Source organism: Leuciscus leuciscus, assembly GCF_965113295.1.
Source record: "Leuciscus leuciscus genome assembly, contig: HAP1_SCAFFOLD_732, whole genome shotgun sequence".
Lineage (NCBI taxonomy): Eukaryota > Metazoa > Chordata > Actinopteri > Cypriniformes > Leuciscidae > Leuciscus > Leuciscus leuciscus.
Window position 1 is genome coordinate 3,196 of NW_028118008.1, and position 15,535 is coordinate 18,730.

The window sequence follows — 15,535 nt, forward strand, 5'->3', positions numbered from 1 at the left end:
TTTGTGTAGTACCTGACAAACCTGTGTTGCCAGGTGATGCGCCTACTTGAATACAAAATCCAGACAATCCTCTTGTGCATTCAACTTGTCAAAGTTGCATTGTTAATGAGGACAGGATTTTCTTTTGGAATCATGACAGCGTATGAATTAGTACTAGACAGTTTAACATGATAGCCTATAATTTTTTTTGAGTACTTAATCCCAAAACATGTTTTTCTTTTTGAGTCATGTGCATGATACCCTTTGATATGGCTTAAATGTCACTTACTGTAGATGCTTCTGCTTATGAATGTACTTAATCCTTACAATTGCTATACAAATTGCAATAAACTGCTACTCACTTGATTTCAGTTGTCGTTGTTGTCGTCTGTTAGTTTCCAAGTATTTTGGAACTGGTTTGGGCAGAGTCTGCAGATGAAAAAATATATCATTAGGTACAGACAAAATGTCTCTGTTGTCAAGTTAATGTAGTTGGGAAAGCATCATAAAACAGGCAGTTAAGAAGACAGATGGAAACTGTTGTGTCACTTTGTGATCAACAACTACCTCCTTATCCAGGATAAGACTCTCAACAGCACAATATATTCCTAATATTCCAATGAGGTCCATCTTTATTTGGACCCCACTGAATTTCATTGTAAAGACAAAAAAAGTCTAAATATTAGCAAAATATCAGGCAAAATATCTTCTTTTGGGCTTCTTACATCTTAAATATATCTTAAAATATATTATTTTTAACTTTCATATATCCACTTTAGACCAACTTACTAAATAAATGATAGAGAAGCTCCAGTATATGCTAGAAGCTTTCTACAGTATATTGGGTGAAGATAGGCCTTCCATTAAGAATGGATTGTACAGCCCATAATACTGCACATTTGTTTAGTAATAGTCCCAGAAAGTTCCACTCCTTTGGTTTTGGGAGTGGCTTCTTGTGGTTGTAATTTTTTTAATTATCTGTGACATGACCTGGGGTGAGATGCATGCTTTTTCTATTACCAGTAAGAGTCGAGTCTTAGTCGTATCAAACATTTCCTTACACTCTCATGTCACTGACAAAATTGTATGATATCCTATAGGATATTATAAACATATGTAACTTTTATATGATTTTTCCCCCTTATTATAATCATGATTTATTAAAAGGGTGGGGCTTCATGCTTAGCTTTAGTCAAGGGTTGTATGTTGTACGACGCATTGTATGGATTCTTAAAATGTATGTTACATAATGTAACAAGGATACTGTAAAATAGTTTTACCTCAACATTTTCTAAGTTCCTTAAAATGATAACATTTGTTAGCTTTGCAGAATTCATATTATCTGATAAAACAAATTCTGCTAAAGTTTTGGCCAACAGACTTTCCCGGCAATTTGTAACTATATTTAATGTTTTGGCAAATTGGTGGCACATTCGTATCTAATTTGTACATTTTATTTTTATCGGTTTACGTTCCAATAAGCGTTAGCTTTAGGGGTAGACATTCATGCTATACATATATTTTAAAAAAATATATGTTTTCATAAATCAAATCATACAAATTCATACAACTCATAAAAAATAGTTATGTTTTTTCATGAGATTGGGTTGGTTTTGGCAGTCTGGGGCTTTCAAGCTCCAAAGATTATACCATAAAAGTAGTCTGTAGTATGACTTCTACGATATATTTTTCCAAACTTCCAAGATTTGTTTGAGGAAGAGTGTGTTGTTATTCACTTAAATTCTTAACTTCTTCCCTATAATCTGTCATGTATTCTTTTTTTTTTTTTTGGGGTTGCATTACAAATAAAACTGAAAGAAACTGAAAATAAAGTTACTGCCTTAAATTTTCAGTACAATCTACTTGGATGTTTAAGTCATTTCAACTTAAATTACATTAAACTAACTTATCTTGTTTAACTTATAAAACAAGTTGAAAATTGCTTAACTTATTTTGATTAGTTAAAGCAATGTAAAAACATGTTGTCATAACTTATTGCTCATATAATTTTATACAGTGAACTCACTAGTTTTGAACAGTAGCATGATGCAACATTTTCAGTTAATAATGCCTTCTGTTAATCCCTCATACAAAGATATCGCATGGCTTTAGAAGACATGGAAGAGAGTGAAAGGATGGTATAAACTAATGCCTTCAGTTGATAATCCCTCATACAAAGATATCACATGGCTTTAGAAGACACAAAAGATAGTGGATGGGTAGTAACATATTTGTCCTTCCTAGCACTGTTAGCACATGTTCCATGTGGAAAAAGATAAACAATATATTGATATACATATATACAGTAATGACCATTTTAAGATGAAATTTCCTAAAAAGCCAGAAGGAGAAAGGCAGAGTCAGTAAGCTACTATCTTCTTGCCAATCTGAAATGGCAAAAATGGATTGTGATTAAAGGCAAGGACACAAACTGCTCACAAACTCTGAGCCGATACTTTAGCGGCAAAGAACAGTGCAATACCATGCCCAAGTTTTATGGGAACTACTATAATTACTACAAAGCTAATTTGGCATTTATGATTGACATTGCAATTGTTAAAAACTTCTATCCTTCAATAAATTTATGCAATAACGTGTGGTGTTCAAAAAAGAATGGTTGGAATGGTGTGGTCTAAGGCTGTCTGTTATCACTAATTGGTTGTCACTGTCATTGTTACAGACTTTTCTTAAAGAATTACTGGAATGCAGCACCAAAGAATATCCTGTTTGTGCAGTGGCCTGACCCTGAACGGTAAATTTGTCGACTACATAACACAAAACATAGTCTGATGCTAGTTTCGTTGGCATAGATAAAATAAGTCTACATCGTTTTTTAAGCAAAATGCAAAGTAGTTTTTTTTTCTCAAACAAGTGCTATTTAGCTGTTCATCTGAATGTTTGTTTGATATGTTAAATAAGTAGTTCTGATTTATTTACATTTTTACTCTCCAAATAAATAAGCTGATACCCCTTTTTTGGGGGACCACTAAAAATCTCAGTGCACTAAGAAAAAAAAATTATTTTAAAAAGATTATGCATGTTGTGAACTCATATAACATCATTCATTGTATTAGTCACTCTGTGGAGTTGATTGGTTGAAGAGAGAAAGGGGAAAAATAAAGTTTGTCTGAGTAAGGTAAGTGTTTTCATGATACTTTGGGTGCCTTCAGGAAGGAAAAAAAAATATTCTGACAGTTTTTTTTTTCTTGTTTTTTTTTTTTCACTGTAGTAATTTCAAAGCTCAACTCCTCATTGTCCATGTATGTATGTTATTTGTGCATTGCAAAGGGAAAGAGGAAATGTAATGGCATAAATAATGGCGCAAATACCAATAAATTGACTAGTGCAAACCTTAGTAAATTGTGTTGTGTGATTCATTTAAATACTCTCCTCCCATCAATTTTGCGTCTGAGATGACAAATGCAGCATGCAATAAGTTCAGTTGCAAAAATGACTGTGCCCATGCCTTTTCATCGCAAATTTTTCACTGCGTGTCTTTAGTAAACCCTGACAGTAGTTTAACAACAAAAGAGTGTTTTTGTTGTTAGTAAATCTGGTCCTAGATGTATGGGTGTGCCTCATTTAGGTGTCTATACCTGCAAGGATGGTTCTCAAAAAGCCTCACCTTGACTGTTACTCAACAGCAAATATTTTTGTCTTGCTAAACCTAGCTAACTCTCTGATGCATTAATTATTAAATAACAAAAGAAAGAAAATATATCTTGATTACTTCAAGACAATAATATAATCATTTTATTCATTTATTTTCTTTCCTGAAATACAGTTAGGTGTTTTGAGAAAGTGGTCCACTGTTGTGGACTCCATGGATTTAGCATTAATGTAATATACCTTTAGTAAAACATTAACCTCTAGCAATAGTTTTGAACTTGGTAAAATGGTATACTATAACAAATTATGCACTTTCTCTGAGTATAAAACATTACAGATTGAATTATCTGAGATTGTTTTGCTTGCACATCTCTTCAGATATGTATACATGCCTTTATAGCTGATAAAACCTTATATCAGGAATTGACATGTTTAAGTGTTGTCTGCTCTTTTTGTAAACCTGCAGGGGAAACATTGTTTACAATCAGATAAGTCATTTAGTCAATCTGATAAGAGTTTAAAACCCCTTTTTAAACAAAGGCATTTTTTCAATAAAAATGTAAGCAGTGACACAGGATTGTTACAACCAGATAGAAAATAAAATAAAATAAAACATGTATCTGTAGATAAATATATTGATACTAATACAATCTGTTGATCACTCAAAGATTAGCTTAATCAAAAACCTTGTTCAGTTAGAGTAAGGCTAAGTAGAATATTTTATTTAGGTAAAAAAAGAAAAGTCTAGCCACTCAAGGTAAGAAGTGGTGATGGCTTGACACACTAGCATGTTGTTGTGAGAACATTTCAAAGTAACTGAATATTGCACAATATAAATGTTGCACATACTGCACATGCTTCACACATATGTGAGGGGAACATCTTTGACACTATAAGCTTTTTATCTGAGCAGCATTAACAACAATGTCATGTTAGCATGTACACATCATGCTACATGGACATTATGAGATTATAAGTAAACAGAGCTTTTAGCAACAACAAAAAAACAAAACACACAAAAAAAATAGTACAATGACAATGAGCTGCAAAATTCTGCACAAAATATTAAATGCTTTTAATTATCTGGATAAAGTGTTACTTGACTCATTATTAGTGTAATATATCAGCCTGGTCTTTAATAGGTAGGTATTAATACGTAATATTCAAAGACACAAAACGTAGGCTACTTTTTTGTTCGTTTAGATAGATGCTGAAACATAATATGGACGTATCTGCAACATTTAAACATAGCCTTATTACGATTTAAAGCTACAAAACGATAAATATTTAAGAATCTTTCATATCATAAAAAGATCTGTATAATTTTCCTTTTACTATTTTATACATCCCTTAACCCTACTCCCAAACCTAAACATACCCATTTTATACAGAATATAAAAAGAATAAAACGTAATGGACAGAGCTGTGTAGGAAAATGACAATTTAGGTAACAATATTGCAGCTAATCCTACACACAGTGTTGGACAAGCTACTTGAAAAATGTAGTGAGCTAAGCTAGCAGTTACTCTACATTAAATGAAGCTTCACTACACTGAAGCTACCACCCTGGAAAATGTAGCAAGCTCAGCTACAGGAACATGGCAAAAGTAGTTCACTACATCTAAGCTATTTTTTCAAATTACATTTTTATATTGAACCAACTTCATTCCAAATCAATGCTATCTCAGTTATCAATAAAACTGTAAGTCAAACAGATAGGCAAGCATAATTGTTTATTCAACAACTGTTCCAAACCAATTTGGCAAAAAAAAAAAAAGAAAAAAAAAAGGCCCCCCAAATACCACTAGGTTCTGGCCAAGGCCCCCCTTTTGCAGGATGTGTTATTGAACCCATCGACAATACTACGGCAAATGTAGAAATACATAAATAAAACATCTAGGTGAACATATGTGATAATGTTTGATACCATACCAGCCAATCAGAAAGATTATAGAGATGCTCCGATTACAATTTTCTAGGCCGATTCCGATTTTTCATTGAGTTTGACCTGCCGATACAGATTTTAGCCGATTCCGATTTCATTTTTTTAACCACTTTACACTACAGCACACACAAATATTTATTTTATATATTATAAAACACCACTTTTACCCAAACTGATTAATAAAAACAAGTTTAAATGGGTACATTTTCTATAAATATTTTTGAGTCTTTCTGATTTCTGACATAGCCTACTCTAGTTCTTGTTAAAACACACTATACATGCAAATTATGTGCATTTTAGGTACTTTTAGTGTGAAATCATATTTATTTTGTCCATCAAAAATGTGCTTTCACTTTAATTGAGCGTGAGCAGTGGCGGATTTAGCAAATTGGGGGCCCAAGGCGAAAGTATGTATGGGGGCCCCCCCATTCGATCTTTAAAAGAGAACAAAACAAAAAAATTTACCGACTGAATGGTGGATAGGTAGGTAAAGCTAATCTACGGGGAAGTAAAGGTTGGAGAGGAGAAAAAAAAAAATTCCCCTTTAAACCCTGCATACATTTCTTTACTCCAAAATGAAGATGGAAAGCAGAGAACACACAAAGTGTAGCACTACACAAACTAATAGTTACGATGGAACCCAACAGAGAATAAGGTTTCGGATAACACCCGAAAAATCTTGCATCACAATAAGTGTATTGAAGTGTATATATAGCTTTTGAAGCGTTCATGATGATAAGGACCTTTTTTTTTAGGTTGGTTGGGGGCCCCCCTACTACGACCGCTGGTAGGGGGCCCCAAGCAGCCGCCTACCTATGTTAACACCGCCACTGAGCGTGAGCAGCGCAGCAAAAATAGACTCGGCGCCGAAACCCTCATCAGCTTCACTACTGCTCACGCGCTGCTCCTTCTCGCGGTGTGAATGCACTCATTGAACATGCACGCCGAAAACAATTCGCGCTGCTCGCGCTTGCGGTCTGAACGGCCGTAATTCACATGGTTTCCTACATTTGCGTTCCGTGTGCACGTGTGATGCTGATGACAGCTACGTCATTGCTTACGTTGCATGAGTGCCCACTACTGGAGGAACCTTTGCCATAGGCTGAATTGGAACATGCCACTATGGGGTTGTTGGACTACAAATTTATTAAATGTTAAATCTAGGTTCCAATTAGGGCTGTAACAATCAGTGTTGGCTTGGGCAGCAGTGTCGCTACAAGTAGTGACAGTTAAGCCCCGTTCACACTACAAGCGACAAAGCGACACGATACCATTCATTTCAATGGGGAGCGGGCGATCTCCGGCGACACGCGTGACAGTGACCGTTGGCGACTGGATGGGGCGTGTCCAGCGACGCGACAAAGTTGAGATCTGTTCAACTTTATGCAAATGAGCAGCGACTTTTGGGAGCGACAACCAATAGGAGTGAAGTCAGTAGGGCGCGCGTGATCCGTCACTCTTCAGTGCTGAGTCCGACCGAGGCTAGATGAATGAGAAGTTTATTTTAGCAGTCAGAAACTGTCCAATAATTTATGATATGTCTCCGTGTACATACAGTGGTACTCGCCGTGCTGACTCCGAGCGTGAATGGTTTCGTGAACTCAGAAAGACCAGTATTTGCCCTTTTGCTGCAGTTAAATAGCCGCGATAGCAAAGAGCACTCGCTGTTTCTCATTCATCTTTAAAGGAGCTGTATGTAAGAAATGTATTTCAATTAATCATAAAATGGCCCTGATATGTCACAAGACATTAAGAAATCATGTTCATTTCAACTACTTATATCACTGACAACAGTAGTCCGGCCAGGATATTGTCATTTAAAAAGTGAAGTTGCAGCCCTCAACTGATGTTGATGTTGTCATCTTGTGTTTTGGCCTGAAGCGCCACCCTCCGGCTATCTACCAATCACGAAGTCAGTAGTGTCATCGGGGTTGCCAGCTCTGCTCTAGTTACCACAGCTACATAGCAGCCTACGTTCCTGCTGGATCCTGCAGCCTATCTGGCAACCTCGAGTTAGGGGGGAGGGGGAGGGGATACACCGCTCTACAGTAATTTGAAAGTGATTGCAGTACCAGTTTTGGCCACAATCTTACATACGGCTCCTTTAATATTATGCATTTTATGTACTGATTCCATTTAGACTTTTCCTTCCAAAATATTAGCTTGTAGCGGCAAGAAAACAGATTTGTTGTCTACAACATGGAGTAACATCTGTGAATGTCACTCACAAACATTACTAGGCAACCAGTAGTGACGCCCACTAGCAACCTCACCGCCAGCCACTGGCGACATGCAGCGACAAAGTCGCTTGTAGTGTGAACGCAGCTTTAGGATAGCGTCCTACATTTCTCAATAGCGTGGTGGTAGCGTCACTGTTTTCTGAATCAAATAGCTTTTCAGTAGCAGCTAGTGCGGTAGCGTCCACACAAGCTGAAGCTACATTTTCTGAAGCACAAGCTCAACTCAGGCGCCGCATGATTAACATCGCGCAACAAGTTGCGTTCACACTACAAGCGACTTTGGGTGCATGGGTGTTTTGTGTGTGAGTGTGAGAGTGAGTGTGTGCGTGCGCGTGTGTGAGTGTGAGTGTGAGTGAGTGTGTGCGTGCGCGTGTGTGCGCGTGTGTGTGTGTGTGTGTGTGTCTGTCTGTCTTTCTTTCTCTCTCCTGGTAAACCCTCGTGGGTGTAAAATGCCCCACAATGATGCCAATATCCGTAATCCTTGCCCTTATGGGGACAAGGATTTTTTGATCCACATGAGGAAAACAGCGTATAAATGATCTAGCAGTAAGTGATGTTTTTTGAAAATGTAAAAATGCAAAAAGTTTTCTGTGATGGGTAGGGTTCGTGTAGACAATTTTTACACAGTTTGTACAGTATAAAAAATTTTGTGTGTGTGTACACTTTGTGATGGGCACTTACAGTGAAAGATCATGACAACAGGCTATGTTATATGTGCTTGCTATTTAAAAAGCTAAACCTGACAAATCATGTTTCTTTGTATTTAAGTCTAGTGTTTTGCACAAGTTTCTGTAAGGGTTGTGTTTAGGGGTGGGGCTTGGTCTAGGACTCTAGGTCATATCAAATATGAATTGTGATCTTGATTTTTTTTTAAAAAGTGGAAGTCTGCAATGCTTACTAATATAGTGAAATAAACGTGTTTGTCAATTAGGCAATTTTTTCTGATGTGCTGAGTCAGGATGGCAGCTAAAAAAAGAAAGGTAGACATTAGGAGCTACTTTAAAACAAATACAAGTAAGTAATTTAACATATTTGCTCAATTGCTAAAGTGTAGAGTCATCAACAATTGTAAAAAATAATAATTAGCCATAAATGTTTTCTCTCGCTGTTAATTCCATCAATGTGTTGTTTTGCCAGCTGAGGTGACCGAAACCGTCCTGCTAGGTAGTAGCTCAGGAAGAGAGGCAGGTGGAGAGGCAGGGTCACAGGTGAGGTCAAGCTATGTGATGTTGACATGTTAGTATAGTGAGATTCATTATTGAGACAATTGTTAGGCAGATGATCTGCTATATAGTTCTTCAATGTGAGTTTGAAATGAGCGCTTTGATTAGGCAGCCACAAGTTGTCTCATTTATATGCATGCCTTGTTTCATTTTATCAGGTGACCGAAACCGTCCTGCTAGGTAGTAGCTAATAAGTTATTAAGTCTGTTAAACTGCCTCCTTGTCATTATTTGTTACCTGTAACATTACAGAATTAATTATTGCATTACACTATAAGCGGAGTAAAGTTAATAAGTCTGTCAAACTGCCTCCTTGTCATTATGTGTTATACCTGTAACATTACAGAATTAATTAATTAACATATTCAATGTTCAATTAACATAGGTCAATGTAGACTAAAAACCTTAATACATTATCCTATTAATTTCCTGAATCCTCAGCTTCCGGGGATGTCCCCACCAATCTAAAAATCAAGCCTACGCCTCTGGAATCAGTACATAAAATGCATAATATTAAAGATGAATGAGAAACAGCGAGTGCTCTTTGCTATCGCGGCTATTTAACTGCAGCAAATGGGCAAATACTGGTATTTCTGAGTTCACGAAACCATTCAGGCTCGGAGTCAGCACGGCGAGTACCACTGTATGTACACGGAGACATATCATACATTATTGGACAGTTTCTGACTGCTAAAATAAACTTCTCATTCATCTTGCCTCAGTCGGACTCGGCACTGAAGAGTGACGGATCACGTGCGCCCTACTGACTTCACTCCTATTGGTTGTCGCTCCCGAAAGTCGCTCTTCATTTGCATAAAGTTGAACAGATCTCAACTTTGTTGCGTCGCTGGACGCCCCATCCAGTCTCCAACTCTCGCGCGTGTCGCCGGAAATCGCCCGCTCCCCATTGAAATGAATGGTATCTTGTCGCTTGTAGTTTGAACGGGGCTGTACATCCGATTGAACGAGACGGAGGGAAGTTAACGAGTGAAGGGCATGACAATTTTGGACTGGAACGATCCTAGTCAGGATTATGTTCCCACTCCTTGGTTGAATTATCTTTGTTTGTTTTTTCTTTAATAAACTTTTGCTGCATGTAGATCCTCGCCTCGTCTTTGCCACCATTGCTACTGTCAATACGTAAATATTGTACGTTTTAGTGCTGTCAATACGTCCGTATTATTCGTTTCTGTCTGTATGAAAACGTAAATAATTGTACATGTGGTAGAACTACAATTTACGTAAAAATACACACGTATTCTCATGAGATCATGTTGCAGCAAACTAACAGTAAAAGGGGCAAGATAAAAGGTTACAAAATTTCAGCCTTTTATCATTTCCAAAGTGAATATATGTGTATGCAAAGCAATGATATCTGTAGATTTAGGGGTTTGTATTATCTTGATTGTTTGATGAGTGAGGGTTTTTTATTTATATATTTGTTATAATATTTGAAATTGTTTGCAATGTGTTTGCCTATTTTGTATTCAATTCACCTTAATCCATTACACAAGAACACGGATACCATCTCTTCCTTTTCCTCAACTTTTTGTCATAAGTATGTGTGTTTATGTCTTTGTATGTCTTTGTAGGAGTGGCTAGCTGATGATGTCCTGACACACCTCCAGACCTCACTATAAAACCTTTATGACAAAAGGTGAGTCACATGTTCCTATTGAAAGGAATGTCACAGCCATCTCCAGAACCTCTCTTTGGGAAAATCAACAAGACTTAAAATGACCAAAAACACCAATATTCGAATCAGTCTTCCAGCAGTCTGCTTTGTCTGGCAGATTGCTATGATCATCCTGTTTGGTGTGTTCGTTCGTTATAATGAGGAGTCTGACACCCATTGGATCGAATACAAAAGAAAAAACAATATTTCCACGCATTTAGAGAATGATTTTTACTATAGATATGCAAGTAAGTAACATCACCAGCATGTTTCACTGCAATGTGTTAAATTTGCTGCAATTTATCTGCACATAATCATGTACATATTCACACACTAACTTTGTTTTCTGTTTCCTCAGGTTTTCAGGATGTGCATGTGATGATCTTTGTTGGTTTTGGATTTCTCATGACCTTTCTTAAGCGTTATAGTTTCGGTGGAGTTGGCTTCAATTTTCTCATCGCAGCTTTTGGAATTCAATGGGCTCTGCTGATGCAAGGCTGGTTTCATCACCTTGACAGTGATGACTGGAAAATAAAAATTGGGATTGAGAAGTAATTGATTATTTTAATCTACTTATTGACATTATTGATATGTTCACCTGCATGTTTATGCCTCCTAACCCTAGTGTCACATGACTGATTCGATGTGATTCACTGTTCCATTTTAGAAGCCATGCTTAATTATGCATCTTTAAACTGTAACTAAATAATTTCATTGTCATTTTTCAATCAGCCTCATCAATGCAGATTTCTGTGTGGCTGGCTGTCTCATTGCATATGGCGCTTGTCTTGGAAAGGTCAGTCCAGTGCAGCTGATGGTTCTTACTCTGTTTGGAGTCACCCTGTTTGCAGTTGAGGAATATATAATTTTAGAACTCCTTCATGTAAGTTTTAATCTTCCTATTTTATCCCAACGAATAACATCAGTGCTGGAATTTATCATTTTTGATGGCTTCATTCATGCACAGGCGAAAGATGCTGGTGGTTCCATGATCATCCACACTTTTGGAGCATATTATGGTTTGACCATATCTTGGATCTTATATCGACCTTTGCTTTCTCAGAGCAAAAATTATCAAGGATCTGTATACCACTCGGATGTGTTTGCAATGATTGGTGAGTAGTGAAAGAAGGCGTTTCTCAGCTTCCCCCTGTTGTATTAATCAGGCTATAACAAAAGGCACTAGAAGAGCTGTTGAATTTGCAAGATATTTTACATTTAAGTACATAATAATTCAAAATAACCACTTCAGCAAATGGTGCAATTTTCTATTTAATCATGTTGCCTTTTCAAAGCCTCTTAAAGGGATAGTTCACCCCAAAATTTAAATTCTGTCATCATTTACTAACCCTCAAGTTGGTCCAAACATTGACTTCCATAGTATGTTTTTACATACTATGGAAGTAAATGTTTACCCATATTCAACAGTTTGGTTACCCAAATTATTTTAAAATATCATCTTTTGTGTTCAGCAGAAGAAAGAAATTCATACAGGTTTGGAACAACATCAGGGTGAGTAAATTATGACAGAAAAAAATAAACAAAATCTGACCCCACTAGCTACATATGCAACGTTTTAAAAATTATTAAATGTTAGATTGATTCGAATTTCACTTTTGGCAATGAGGAAATGTGTTGTGCTTTTTGTTGCTATTTTAGTGTTTTGGAAGAATATAAAATTTAAAAGGACATATTACCCCAGGGGCCTTGCCTATTGTATACAATAAGCTATCAAAACATTGTGAACTGTTCCTTATTTTCTTCCATCTCCCTTTATCAGGCACTCTCTTTCTGTGGATGTTCTGGCCCAGTTTTAATTCCGCTATTGCAGATCATGGAGATGGTCAGCACAGAGCTGTTATAAATACCTACCTCGCACTGGCCTCATCAGTTCTCACTACCTTTGCCATTTCAAGTCTCTCACAGAAACATGGAAAGCTTGACATGGTAAATTTCTGGAGACTATGAAATCTGAGTTGATCCTTATTTATTTATACATAAAATAACCCTTACATTTTCTTGACTTTGTTCAGGTACATATTCAGAATGCTACCTTGGCTGGTGGTGTTGCGATGGGAACAGCTTCAGAGTTCATGATTACACCTTATGGCTCTCTGATAGTGGGGTTCTGTTCAGGCATTGTTTCCACACTTGGATATCTGTTTCTGACTGTGAGTTTTACAGTGTTTTACAGTACTGAAATTGCTCATATTGAAGTAAAGGAAACATCTATTATATATAAAATTAAAAAAATGTGAATGGTTTGAAATGTTTTTATTTACTGTATAATGCTAATTGTCAAACATTTAAAAATTTATTTGGAGTCTAAATTATTGACAGTATAAGCACGTATGCAACCATAATCTTTTATGTATTTTCCTTATCAGCCTTTTATGGAAAAAACTCTGAAAATACAAGACACTTGTGGTATACATAACCTGCATGGAATGCCTGGAGTTATCGGTGGTATCGTTGGAGCTATTACTGCAGCTTCTGCCAGTGAGTCAGTTTATGGAAAAGAAGGGTAAGTTTGTGTCAGTCAGACAGACAGACAGATTTTATCTATATATATATATATACACAGAGTCACAGTTGGCTTCTGTTTGGACTACTGCAGAAAAGAAAACGAAAGAAAACATCGCGTGACTCCTTAATACTGCGTTTTCTGTTCAGGTTGATTAACACGTTTGACTTCAAGGATGCCGTTGCTAACAGGACAGTCAGCATTCAGGGTGGTCACCAGGCAGCAGGTCTCTGTGTAGCAATAGCATTTGGTCTTGCAGGTGGAGCTTTGGTTGGTGAGTGTAAATAAAGTTAAACAGTAAACTAAGAGTTTTTAGATAATAATATGCGTTAGAGCTGACATTTTTATGCTGTTTAATTTTACAGGTGGGATACTAAAGCTTCCAATCTGGGGTGACCCAGCAGATGGCAACTGCTTTGATGATGAGGTTTATTGGGAGGTGAGAAAAGTGTTTTTGTTGATTAACTACATGATATCAAGTAAAACACTGATTTATTTGAGGTTTTCTCTGTAAAAAGTATAAATATAATCGTTGCTATTTATTCTAAGGTTCCTGAGGATGAGGATGAGAATATTCCTGCCTCTAGTCACCCAAGCATGAACCACGTAAGAAGCATGGAAGATGTGTGAGTATACATTAAATCACTTAATCTATTCATGAATCCCTCTTTGCAGGATGGGAACATCCCTCCATATTTCATCATAATCAGGGTGACAAAATACAAGTAAAACTACTTTTAGCATGGTACAATACAATTATATTGATAAATGTCCAGTGTGAAATTACTATCAAACTACAATTAAGACTTTAGGAAATTGCTGTTCAAAATTATTTTATGTAAATACTTTTTTTTTTGTAAAACTGTTGACATCTCTCATGTAAACAGATATCAACGAAGTAATGTGTAGAGGGGGGAAAACTGCCTAAAAACTCCACTTCCTGAAGAACTTCAACTCTGAATGATGATTGAATAAGAATCATGAAGGACTGACAGACTGATTATATAAGCTACTGCATGGAGATTTTTAAGTCTGTCATGTGCTATGGGTTGTACAATGACAAATTACTGAAGCTTCTTGCCTCTAGCACCTGAATAACCTGTTGCCACTGCTGCTTCCACAAAAACAAATCCAAACAGTGGGTTTATTTCCTTTTTGAATTCTTTACATTCCTACTACACCAATGATGTCTTTGAATGATCTTTGTTTGTATTGTGACTTTCTATACTGGTTCGATTTTATTAGAGCTTTCTTTTTTATTGTTAATTATTATAATATAAATATATAATATATAATCTGTTCGGGGTAAGGAACAAGATTGATTGACTGTGACAATTTAACTACCCATGTTATTTAACATTGTGATAAAACCTACCTAATAAAGTCAGTTATTCTTTATTATATATCGATTTCATTTATTTATTGTTTTTATACTTTTGAATGCTGAAGGACATTGAATGCTGAAGGACATTGATGCTATAACGTGATTGACTTTGACAGGTGAATTTGAATGCTTTTGCCTGAGGCCTCTCTTTGAACTTGTTGTGAGCAAAAGAAACGTGTTACTGTCTGGAATGTTGAGAGCATCAAAACTCTTTGGGCAAAAGCCCAATTTATTAAAATAATAAGTGGTCATTCCCATCAGACAGCATAAGGTCTCTCTAGATTATATTTTGGAATCATTCTTTGCAATTATTGTCACTAAAATTGTTGCATGTATATTCTTTGTTGTATTCTCTTCATTCTTTCTCAGCCGCAAACCTTTCTAACAGTACATTGTCACTCCAAAAAAATAATGTTTATGACATATGACAGTCGTCGTGGGTAAAGTTATGGTTAGGATTGGAGTTAGGGATGCTGTAAAAACAAACTAAAATCATTGCACATGCATAAAACTGAGAAAAGAGAAAAGGCTCTATGGACCAGATCAGTTACACACCTGGTGTATTTTGCTCTAATTGACCTAAACTATTTGCCAATAGGAAGCACTTAAAACGTGGTAACTAGGATGGGAGGAGGCAACAAGTAAGATAGCAATTTTAGCAGGAGACCTTGAGATAAAATTGTTAATTGTACACTGATACTAGCCGACAATGCTCTGTGCAGACTAGATTATATGTGTATGTCTGTCCTTAAAATTGACAGATTAGGCTCCAAACTGACATAAGACGTTTGGTAACGTCTCAGGTTACGTATGTAACCCTGGTTCCCTGATAGGGAACGAGACGCTGCGTTTGAGACGCAGTGGGAACGCTCTGCGTGATTGCGTCGTGAAGCACGTGTATAATCAGTCCAATGGAACGAAGGAACGTCATCAGTGACGTCACCGACCAGGAAGGTA

General features: G+C 36.6%; 1 protein-coding gene and 1 long non-coding RNA gene across 2 annotated transcripts; one reads left to right on the top strand and one right to left on the bottom strand.

Annotated features, from left to right (window-relative positions):
- Positions 1–341: 341 nt before the first annotated feature.
- Positions 342–854, bottom strand: LOC309491932. Its single transcript, XR_014203372.1, has 3 exons — positions 769–854; positions 547–625; positions 342–408 (listed from the first exon to the last, which is right to left on the bottom strand). It is a non-coding gene; the product is annotated as an uncharacterized lncRNA (long non-coding RNA).
- A 9,806-nt stretch (positions 855–10,660) lies between these two features.
- LOC309491931 (ammonium transporter Rh type C 1-like) lies at positions 10,661–14,913 on the top strand. Its single transcript, XM_082190959.1, has 11 exons — positions 10,661–10,918; positions 11,029–11,221; positions 11,403–11,553; positions 11,638–11,785; positions 12,451–12,617; positions 12,704–12,841; positions 13,058–13,194; positions 13,344–13,468; positions 13,560–13,633; positions 13,744–13,820; positions 14,082–14,913. Exons 1-11 carry the CDS (start codon positions 10,732–10,734, stop codon positions 14,101–14,103), a joined length of 1,419 nt encoding a protein of 472 aa, XP_082047085.1. The 5' UTR covers positions 10,661–10,731; the 3' UTR covers positions 14,104–14,913.
- The last annotated feature ends 622 nt before the right edge of the window (positions 14,914–15,535 follow it).